General features: G+C 37.2%; 2 protein-coding genes across 2 annotated transcripts; both read right to left on the bottom strand.

The window, feature by feature from the left end:
• Positions 1 to 3,597: 3,597 nt before the first annotated feature.
• Positions 3,598 to 4,502, bottom strand: LOC131328731 (uncharacterized). The gene is made up of 2 exons (XM_058361636.1): positions 4,078 to 4,502; positions 3,598 to 4,012 (listed from the first exon to the last, which is right to left on the bottom strand). The coding sequence occupies exons 1-2, from the start codon at positions 4,500 to 4,502 to the stop codon at positions 3,598 to 3,600; spliced, it is 840 nt and encodes a 279-aa protein (XP_058217619.1).
• A 1,223-nt stretch (positions 4,503 to 5,725) lies between these two features.
• On the bottom strand, positions 5,726 to 6,879 carry LOC131329372 (calcium-binding protein KRP1-like). Its single transcript, XM_058362469.1, has 2 exons — positions 6,023 to 6,879; positions 5,726 to 5,877 (listed from the first exon to the last, which is right to left on the bottom strand). Exons 1-2 carry the CDS (start codon positions 6,369 to 6,371, stop codon positions 5,870 to 5,872), a joined length of 357 nt encoding a protein of 118 aa, XP_058218452.1. The 5' UTR covers positions 6,372 to 6,879; the 3' UTR covers positions 5,726 to 5,869.
• Positions 6,880 to 11,469: the final 4,590 nt, after the last annotated feature.

The raw sequence follows: 11,469 nt of genomic DNA, 5'->3' as shown, positions 1-11,469 counted from the left end.
CTATTTCTTGCATAATGGTTAGTGAGTAATCGTTTAGGTAGGGTCACGGGGTGATTAGCTCACCGTAGCCAGTTCGAACACTGCTCTTATTTTCAAACAATGAAAAAGACAATTTTAGATTGAAAATATACTTCCTGCGGACGAACCCGGGTATTGTCGGAGTCCATGTAAAGTTAAATGTTTTTAAGAACGTTGAATGGAGCAGGTTAATCCGGACTGGTTGCGAGTGCTATGAACCCTACGACCGTACCTTTCTTTTAATTATTTGAAAAGTTAAATTAATTTCTAAGTTTTAATCAATCTCAATCAAAACAACAAAGGGTGGCTACCTAAGAGCCAGTTTAATTAGTAACTACCTGAGTTTTTAGTCAGCACACATCACCGTCTTTGTAGATTCGACTCCGGACTTACCGGATATTATGCTGCGTCGATCTCCGTCCTACGCTTGGGGCAACCCATTAATTTAGGATTAGAAAATCGTTAAGCACTAACCCTCCCTTAATGTATATAATATTAAAAAAAATACTTTTCCTCGTAGTATAGAGGGTACATACATCATGTATGACTCGAGGTAATAATATTTTGATCTCACTTAATTTCCCAAAATTTTGACTATAAAATATAGAAATCTGGACAAAGACATCTGCAAATGTACCCTTGCAGCCTTTCTCGTCTAATGGCTTTATATTTTTTTCATTTTATGAAGGAATAACTTTTTCATAAGTTTCAAACTTTTGACCAAGGCTTGCAGTGTAAGATTGTTTTGCCAAAGCTTGAATATGCATCTTCTTCTTCCAACCATTTTCCTCATTTGTTCTGCAAATATTGGCCCACCAATAGACTTTTCAGGGTCTTGGACAAACATGAATTTTTAAGTCTGATTTGGTGAGTTGAGGTGTTTCCACTGCGTGGGAGATCATCATCATCATCATCATCATCATCATATATATATATAAACATACATACACACACAGTTTCGATTAAGTTCACACCTTTTAAGGTCAGAACCGTCCGCACCTCCTATTTTTTGATTGAATTTTGAATATATATAACATTTACCTATTGGGCTAGCCACCATTAATTCTTTGTTTCCATGATTCATTATTTAAAGGGAGAGGGCCCCCCCCCCCCTAAAGGCATGAAGACAATTTGGATTTCACTTCACGAATCCAATACGCTTGACCCCTCCCTCAACCATCCCCCTACTCATTATTATGTTCAATTTTCATTGCGTTGCTCGCAAAGGCACGTATATTGACCAACTCTCTCTCTCTCTCTCTCTCTTCTCTCTCTCTCTCTCTCTCTCTCTCTCTACTACTTTTGTGGGTGACAGCCATGCGTTGGCGTTATGTAAGCAAAGGTCGGTCTACCTATTGGGCTGGAGATATCCACAAGGACCACAATGCAGCACGATATAATAATATGTGGGTTTGGCAATCCGCTCCATCCACCCTGAACAAGGCGGGTTTCAACAAATTTTTGGAAAAATAACGGTCCAGTACGTATTTTGATAAATTGACCATCATTTTCTCCAAATTTTTGGGTATCAAGTTGTGTTCGGGGGAGAATAGGAATCCTAGTTTGGGAAAAGTGCGGGATGATGTTACCCCTCCTAATATTTTAGCTTATAAAATTACGCATGTCTGTACCTGAAGGCACGGTTCAGAAATCGCAAATTTACCATCCTATTTGCACCTTAAAATACCATTTAATGAATTAACAATTTTCACCCTTTTTTCTTTTTTTCTTTTTTTTTGTGGTAATGCAGAGTATCACAGGCCAGTTTGCGCGCACCTCGGACTAATCCCTACAGCCCCTTCCACGGCCATTTCACATGTTTACGCGCGAAGTGAGGTGGCCTCAAGAGTTATTAGCAAGGGGAATCCAACTTGAGGATACAATATTCGTGATTATCTCTGTATCCTGCATTTGTAAGCGATGCTTAAAGGAAGCAGCTAGCCAAATCTGACTACTAGGAATCAAGTCATGCAGGCACTAACTTGTGATTATAACTTCCATTAATTTTGTTTTGAGACTTTCCTATATATCTCTGGTACGTTTATGATAGAAAATTGGGTTATCGTTGTTGACACCATTAATTGCTACAGGCGAAAAAGACGTGACCGTGAACCTAAAGCTTCTTTTTAGGATAATATAATCAAGCAATTGAAGATTTGGTCTGGTCAAGGAATAACATGATTATTTTGCATACCGGGAATTGATTTTGATATATAGGAGACATCATCGTACGCTCAAAGTTAAAGTCTTGTATTCTACAGCAACTAGCAGGTGGTGGAATGATATGTTGGATAAATTCATTGTACTTTGTATGATGCATCAATTCATGTTACCCTTTTGTTAGTTTAATTTAAGATGTACGGATGATTAAAAAAAATTAAAGTGTGACATTTAATTCCCTTTGACAATTTCTATTTAGAATTCTTAGTCTAGGCATAATCAAAGCATCTATATGGGCACAAGCTACTAACCAGAAAATTATCATTTAAGGATAAAAAAAAATGCAATGTCATTTTAATTTTTTTTGGTCAAGCGGAAATTAATTGCAGTGTAATTACCATTAAGTAGGAACACCCTTTTTATTTACGTGGAACTCCAGGTGAATAGGACCTCAAGTTACAAACCCAAAATGTTGGCCAGATCGGGCTAGACCTTCTTCATTTTTGTAATCGAGGAACAACCTGCAGCCGAGCCACTATTGGATTCGACTTCGCAATCCAAACCTCGGGGGAGACTAGCACAGCAACCTACCGCCATGGCCCCCCACTTAAATCATGATTTGTCTCTTGAGGGAATCGAACCCTGTTATGTTACAAGCGCAGGTTCACCCATATCATGTCAACAACCCATGGGTGGGTCTGATCAGGCTAGACTTTTTCTTGCATAGCCCAGATTTTTTGGACCGGTCCGTAATTTTCCGGTCACAGATTGTGACATGCCTTGAAAAAGGGATGAGGGCTACTTTAATGGCATAAATATAAAATTGGCTGTGCCGAATCTAAAACATACGTTTGTTCCGAAAATAAGTGAGTCAACCCAATCCAACCCAACTCATTCTATTTTACTTATTTTTAAATACTATCTCAGCAAGTTCGGATCAAGTTACGTGCACAACTCCTAAGAGAGTGTTTCCGATAGTAAAAAATTTGTAGATTTTTATTCGTGGTTGAGAAGTTAATAGGTATTTTCAGTAGTAAATAAATTGTTGAGAAATGTCAAGTTATTTCCGGTAATGAATAAGTTGTTAATTGCTTTGTGAGTAGAGTTACTATAACAAAAAAAGATTTTTGTCGACAACTTTTTTGTTAGTGAAAACAAGATAGTAAAATGCTGAAACTTTTTTTTAGTAGAGATGAAATGGTAAAAATACGTTTCTAAAACTTAAACCAAACAAAGCCGTTGAAAGTTAGAGAGAGATTTATTGAAAACTGTGCCGAGAGTTGAAAGTTACTCTCAAAGTTGGGAACCAAGCGGAGTGGTTAAGTTTTTTGTGATTTTTGTTAGTGAAAACACCTTGGCCTAATTCTTTTTTTTTTTGAAATGACAAACAAAGATACAGAAAATAAAATAAAATAAAAACTAAGGGGGTTTTTCTCTAGCAATGAGATCCTCAATCCCATGCGGGATACAACCTGGATAAATACCAGAATTCCTATCAAAACTTGAAGAAGCAAGCCTGTGAGCTACACGATTTTGTTCCCTGTAGACCCATGAGAACTTCCAGTTTCTCCCTTTAGCCCAACATTTGACATCAGCAACCAGAGAGGAAATTTCCCAATGGCAGTGGTGGCCTTCCTTCAAAAAACAGTAGATCAGCTCCTTGCAATCAGATTCAAAAATTGCATCCATAATGCCCATATCAGTAGCAACCCCACACGCTATACGAAGGGCCCAAGCTTCTGTAAAGAGGGTCGAGGAGGCAATGATTTGTCCAGATCTCCAAAAAAGAGCTTGTCCACTACTATCTCTGGCTAAAAAACCAAAGGCAGCTTTGCTGCAGGAAGACGAAAATGCTCCATCACAATTGAATTTAACGCAGTTACTAGGGGTGGAACCCACCTTTCCATTCTTCTAGGATTATTGAGAACCCCCCTACCTTCGCTAACCTTGTACGTGGCCTGGAGGTAATATGTATTTGCAAGATTTGCCATGGCAGTTGTTCTATCAAGATTCGGAAGGTTACCATTGAAAACACAGTCATTACGCGCCTTCCATATGGACCAGCAAACTTGAAACACCAGACCTACCACCTCAGTTCTGGCTTCCTTAGCCATGCTACCACATAGAATATCTTCCACCCATTTATCCACCGTTACTGTCGATTGCTCATTAATCCAGTAAGTTAGGCCACACCCAAACCAGACAGCTTTAGTCCATGGACATCTAAACAGAATATGCTCAATGGATTCGACTTCCTTTTCACAGATCGAACAAAACGAAGAGTGAGCACATTTCTTCTTGTAGAGATTTTCCTTAGATGCCATCCAATTACGCACAACTCTCCATATAAAGTTACGTACCTTTGGAATGGTGGGAATGGACCAGAGCATTGTCCATACTTTCTAAGGAATATTGCGAGAAGAAGAGGGCCTTTGGATTCTACTTGACAGTATATTTGCCAGACTTGTTGGGGCCCCAAACTACTTTATCTTCAGACTTCGTGATGCTAATAGGAATCTTCAATATGGCATTGGTTTCATCTTTGGTAACACAACTTCTGAGTTTTCCTTCATTCCATGTCATTGTAGATTTGTCAATGAAGTCTGAAACTTTACTCCACAAACAGTCATTTGATGGGTTAGAGGTGATCTTCCCTTCTTCCCAGCTAGGAACCCAGCAATCACCCCAAAATTGAATGTTATCCCCAGTGCCCACAACCCATCTAAGTCCCGTATCCAGGAGTGCCTTACCTTCCAAGAGACTGCTCCAAAGCCATGATGGTGAAGGACCCTTCTTGGCATCCATACATGAACTGTTAGGGAAATAAAGACCCTTCAAAACATTGACCCAGAAAGCATTAGGATTCGTGATCATCCGCCAAAATTGTTTTGCTAAAAGTGCGCAATTGAATGATTCGAAGTCACGAAAACCCATACCATCACTACTTTTGGGGGCTGTCAATTTCTCCCATGATCCCCAGTGAATACCCCCACCATTTTCTCCATTCTCCCACCAAAACTTACCAATAACTGAGTTCCCCAGTGAATACCCCCACCATTTTCTCCATTCTCCCACCAAAACTTACCAATAACTGAGTTAAGGGAAGCGCACCAGTGACAACGGCATTTTAAAACATGACATAGGGTACATAGGCATAGCTTGGACCACAGATTTTATGAGGATTTCTTTGCTTGCTTGAGGGAGGGTTTTCTTATTCCAGCCCTGCCCCTTTCTCAAAATTTTGTACTTGATATATACCATAGAGTCCTTCTTTGATCTCCACCAAAAGGTGGGAAGACCTAAGTACTTAGCACCATTATCCATCTCATTCATTCCGAAAATCGATTTTACATCTTCTCGCAAACTAGAAGGAGTGTTTGGAGAGAAAAATAAACTCGATTTGACTATAAAGTTAGTGGTCACCAACACGGGAATTTGGGCATCTCACCAAATTGAACAAAGTCCGCCCACTCTGTTGGCCTCCATGCCTACGTTTCTACGATGGCAAATCAAGATTCAATGGATTAACTACGAAAGAACGACGACGAGAACAATAATCATGTACAAAGTGTCCAACTGATTCTTTCATTAATTAGTGCAACAATCAAGTCAACAAGAGTCACAAATCCAATATTTGTAGCATGAGAAAAAAATAAGACAATAATTATAAGAACTAGGATTAGAATTCCAATTAATAAAGGAAAATTTTAAAATCACCCTAATGGACCGACAATAATGAGTGTGTGAATGTGTATTAAAAAGTATAAAAAGTACACAAAAATACTTATTTTTCCCGTCTTCTAGTGTGTTTATTGTTAGCCCAGTAACAAGATCGATTAATAAAAGCCTTTGAATTCCTGTTCAAGCGCCTCCTCCAACAAAACTTCAGACTGTTCCATCAACTCAGGACTCAGTCTGAACATAAGAACACAAAATTCCATCTGATTCAGCGCCCCATCGCCGTCCAAATCCCCTTCCCTCAACATACTCCTCAGGTCACCGTCGTTCAATCCCTGCAAACCCAACACGGCGGCGTTTCTCTTCAGGCTGGCGAACGTGATCGCCCCTTTATCACCGTCCACCAGCAGCTCAAACCCATTACACAGCTCCCCGATCAGCCCTTCCCCGCCCAATTTCTCTGCCATTATGGGTAACATGTCTTCAAAACTCAGTTGGGCACTATTGGACGCCATTGAACAAGAGCGAGGAATTGGTTTTTTGGATTAGTTTGGGTTGTCGATAAAATAGTCTGGACATCTGAGTTATAAAAAAAAAAAAAAAGTGAGCAAGATACGTCAATGAACGGTGGGTGAGATTGATTTTCAAAATTAGTTGTGGTTCGTGTATGCTGCTTCGGGAGTTGTGAGAAACAAAAGGAGCGAGAAAGTAAGATTTGGAGAGAGAGAGAGATGTGTAGTTGGAGAGAGAGAGTTGGGGGGGTTTTTGGGGATGAGAAAGGGGACGGGGATTAAATAGGGGTTTTGGGATTTCGGAGAAGGAGAGAGTGCCATGGGAAGACAGCTCAGGGACAGGCAACCCAGTGGTCGGTTTGATCCAGTAAAAATTGGCAAAATTGCCTGTCTCGCTTTCGGAGAAGCTGTGTTGAACAGGGTATTATCGTCCATTACGACGACGGTCAGCGGAGTTTTGGAACTTATCCTGGAGCTTCCATTGTTGCATTTTTTATTCTTCAGCATATTAGTCTGAAGTACAGGAGTTTTAATCTAGCCCAAGTTTTCTGTGATGTATAAACTCCATTAATAAAAATATTTTAGAGACTAGAGTCTGTAAAAAGACAAAATTGTCATTAATTAGACAAAGATTTTATTTGGCTAACACAAAAAATGTCTTTTTTTCATTCAAATTGTCTTAAATAAAATAAGGGCCTTGTTTGGCTTATACAAAATGTGTTCTTTTTCGTGTTTTTCGATCTTGTTGCATTTTCATAGGGTACCCTAAGATTTTAGGTACTTTCATATGGTACCCTAGGATTTTAGGTACTTTTATAGGGTATCCTAGGGTTTTAGGCACTTTCAACGCCGGTCAACCTTGGTCAATGCCGGTTATCCTTGGTCAACGTCAATCAACTTTGGGAGGGGTTTTTTTTTGGAAATCTTAGGCAGAATGTCCTTTAAACTTTATGGAAAAATATTTATGTCCTTATTATAGCAAAAACTCTTATAGTATGTCCTACCCAATTTGAGCTGTTTGCAAGCAGCGATCGGCTCAAGCTAAGCTTAAGTTTTAGGCTGGTTTAGTAAACAAGCCGAGCTCAATCCTCAAAAGCTCGGCTCAGCTCATTTTATAGACTCAATTTTTGTAAAGAGGCAAGAAATTAGTTAGGCTCGAGTCATTAAGGGCTCAGCTCGTTAACAGGCAATCCGAGCTTGAGCTCGTTTAGTAGACGAGCCGAGCCTGAACTCTATAAAGCTCCACTCGTTTGCACTCTTGCCGATGGCTTGTTGTGCAATTGCTTATTGGGTTCACCTCGGTTCCCATACCAACAAATCGGGACATTCATTTTTTTCAGAGTAATTTTTCAATGTCCCGTAAAAATACAATTCATCCAATGTTGACAAGTGTTTGATCAATTTGTTCAACTTTTTTGTTTAAAATTCTTGACTACAGATTCTAAACTAAAAGTTAAACGAATTGATCGATCAAAACTTGTCAATATCCGCATAAACTAATCTTTTGGGGGCAAATTAAAACATTACTTTTGAAAAAATTTGAATGTCTCGGTTATATTTGTGTGGGACAAGAAGTGGGCCGCACTCAGAAAGTGAGTTCCCAATTGGTACCAAGTCTAATCTTTTTCTTTCTTTCTTTCTGTTAAGCATACCAAGTCTAGTATGTACTGTAGTTGTGTACGCATAGTAGTATTTGTGAAGATTTTTATGGCGCGCGCACACATACATATATATACAAGAAAATCTTTTTAACGGGTAGCCCCGTGAAAAGTTGTTTCAATCGTGAATCGCAGCTGTCCGTTTCGGTTTTGGACAGTCCGGATTTAAATGAAACTTTTCCAGACCATCTAGATCCGAAACGGACATCCAAGATCACGCGGAGCTGTGAATAATCTAGAATAACTCTCTCTCTCTCTCTCTCTCTCTCTCTCTCTCTATATATATATATATATATATATATATATATATAATTTATTTCAGTAATTCTGTTGTTCAAATTACTAGTAAAGCTATTCTATAAAATTATAGAGCTATTATATAATTGATTATTGTTGTTCAAATTACTAGTAAAGCTATTATATAGTTGATTTATTCATTGTTCTTTCATTTCTTTTATTCACTATTCACTATTCACCGACACTATTCACCCGTCACTATTCATCCGATTTACTATTCACGTCACTATTCATCATAGGCTTTCCTTTATGCTTTGTTTGGTAACTTTCCTTTATACTTTGTTAGATTCCTCGGTAGTACCTAGTGCCTTTGTTTGATAGTTTGATTCCCCAGTAAACATTAGTCCAATTCCTACTGTCTTTACTCTGACCCACATGTTCTTCCCCCTTGTCCGTGCTTCCGCCCCCCCTCATGGTATCAGAGCCAAGTAGGATATAGTTGAAGAATTAAACTCAAGTAATCTGTAAGTTGTATTTACTCCTACTTAATTTTCATTTAGTCTTTTAATCCTGCTGAAATTTTAGTTAGTATTTTAGTCCGGTTGTCATCGGTCGACCACCTTGCAAAAGACCACCTTAGGTAATCCGTAAAAGTCCTCGTGAGTAAGTCCCGCGGTAGGGCAGTGAAAGGGTTGGGAAAAAACCTGGGGTATGTGTCAATTGGGGTATGTGTTTATCATGACAATTTAGGATTAAAATATTAATTAAGAAATCTTTAGGGTTAAAATACTAAAAGAAGAGTCTGTAGGATTAAAAACAATGAATAGATTATTTAGGTGTACTTCTTCAGCCAGTTCTTCAATGGCTTCTCTATCTGAGTTAGCGGACATAGTCAACCAAGAAGAACATGAGTATCAAGATTTAGATACAGGATTAGGAAATTGGAATATACCTAAAATCCCAGTAAAAGAAATTTATAAGTCAAGTTTTTTAGATGATGCTTTTCGTACTGATCAAGTTGCTAAAACTGCTGAACATGTTTATGCCATTACTAAACAAGAAGAGAGATGTTCTCTCCTTAGTCAACAATCAGTCAAACGTCACCTTGAACGAGGGTATAATTATATTCATGTAGGATTAATACAAGTTGCAATTAAACCATTAACAAGAAGAGGATTAAATTCCTCAGTTTTATTATCTTTAAGAGATAGTAGATTCACAGTCTATAGTGATAGTCTCCTAGGATTAATGGAGTCAAGTCTACATAATGGTCCAGTTTATTTTAACTGTTACCCCGATTTACCCCTTAGTTTAAAAGATAAAAATATTTTGAAAGCATTAACTTTAAATATTCAAACTGCCGGAGCAATCACTCAAATGCTTGAAGGTAGTCAGTCAATTGCATTAATTTACCGTATTTACTATAAATGTATGAAAACTAATTTAAATATTCATGCATTAGTCAAAAGTCCCAAGGATAAAACTGTACTTATACAGAGTAGCACAAATGCTAATGTACAAGTACCCAAAACCATTTCTTGGAGTGATATCCAGTTACCAACCAGTTGGCTTAGTGAAAATGAGAGTTTCCCACAGAAACTCCAAAATGACACAATTGATCTAGATTATATTCAACAATACTTAGATGGTACAGTTAGGATAAGTTTTGATCAACAAAGAGTAAACCCTCCTCTGAGAATCAGAGAATTAAGTCGATCCAATAGCTCAATAGCTATGGATAGGTCAAATAGATCAACTACTTTGCCTAGGAAGGACAAAAATTTAATTGATCCCAGTATTAGATTAAAAGGTGTTGAATCAAGTTCACAAATTAGTAAACCTTGTTATTCTACACAGTCAAAATTTGAGGATGAAGACACCTTTCAAGGGTCTCCAACTCAAACAGATTTTGAAGAACCCATTGATTGAACTTTATTAGTTTTAAATAAACCTTTTGAAATAAATTTTGACAAATTATATTTTGAATTTAAGTCAAAAGAAAATAAACAAAAAAGAAAAAATTATTTTGCTAAATATACATCTAGTAAACAGGATAAAATTTTAGCTCATTGGGAAGCATTTATGGAAGAATCCAGAACTGAAATTTATTTTTTCAACTACTTAGAAAATTATTACAAAAAAGTCAATACTATTAAAAAGGTGAAAAGGAATAAGTCAGACCAGCCTGTTATAACCACAGGACACCCTCCTCTAGATCCAATCACCATTAGTGATACCCCACCATCTAACAATAGTAAATTGGAAATTGAGGAATTTAAAAAATTAAACGTAATCACCAAAACCTTACCGGAAGAAGAATTATTAATTGACCTAATCAGTAAAATAGATGATTCAGAGTTAAAGCAAAATTATATTATTCGCCTTAAGCAAATTTTACTTCAAAAATCTCATTCAATTACATCATTAGAAAATTCTGGTAAAAGATTAAACAAAGTCCACACTGAAGTCACTTTGCAAGATTTAAAGCAGGAAGCTAATCTTATTAAAAAAGATATTACCAAACTAAATAAATCTCAATTTGGTAAAGAAATTGACACAATTCCTAAAAATTACCAAACATCTGATCAACAAGAATACTACCAACAATGGTATGCCAAAGTAAAATTAGTAATCCATGATTATCAAATTGAAATCCCTGCCCTCATTGATTCAGGAGCAGACTTAAATTGTATTCAAGAAGGTATAATACCTACCATGTACTATCACAAAACAACAGAACAATTGACTTCTGCTAACGGTAGTAAAATGGTAATTAATTACAAGTTGCCCAAAGTCCATGTTTGTCAAGACAAAATTTGTTTTAGGACTTCTTTTGTCCTAGTTCAAGATTTAACTGACAAAGTAATTCTAGGCACCCCTTTTATCTATTTACTTTATCCTTTTACAACTACTGAAGAAGGAATTTCTACTAAACCTTTTGGTCAACAAGTAATGTTCAAATTCTTAACACCACCAGAACAAAGAAAATTGAAACAATTAACATTACCATCTACTTATAAAGTAAGTCAAAAAATGAACCAATTAAAATTTTTACAGGAAGAAATTAGATACAAAAAAATTGAAGAACAACTCACCAATACACTACTTAGTCAACAAATTGAAGATTTTAATAAAAGATTAAAAGAGGAAGTTTGTTCTAATCTTCCCAGTGCTTTTTGGCATAGAAAGAAACATATAGTAACACT

The sequence above is a fragment of the Rhododendron vialii genome, chromosome 6a, assembly GCF_030253575.1.
Source record: "Rhododendron vialii isolate Sample 1 chromosome 6a, ASM3025357v1".
NCBI classification, from domain to species: domain Eukaryota; kingdom Viridiplantae; phylum Streptophyta; class Magnoliopsida; order Ericales; family Ericaceae; genus Rhododendron; species Rhododendron vialii.
Note: the sequence above shows the minus strand (reverse complement) of the source record. Positions and strands in the feature narration are given on the sequence as shown.

What these genes read in the sequence shown, in the direction of transcription:
- LOC131328731 (XM_058361636.1), bottom strand. Translation starts at nt 4,502, where the DNA reads ATGGCATCTAAGGAAAATCTCTACAAGAAGAAATGTGCTCACTCTTCG. An exon ending in AATCCTAGAAGAATGGAAAG is followed by an intron (nt 4,013 to 4,077) that starts GTGGGTTCCACC and finishes GTCTTCCTGCAG; the next exon opens with CAAAGCTGCCTTTGGTTTTT.
- LOC131329372 (XM_058362469.1), bottom strand. Translation starts at nt 6,371, where the DNA reads ATGGCGTCCAATAGTGCCCAACTGAGTTTTGAAGACATGTTACCCATA.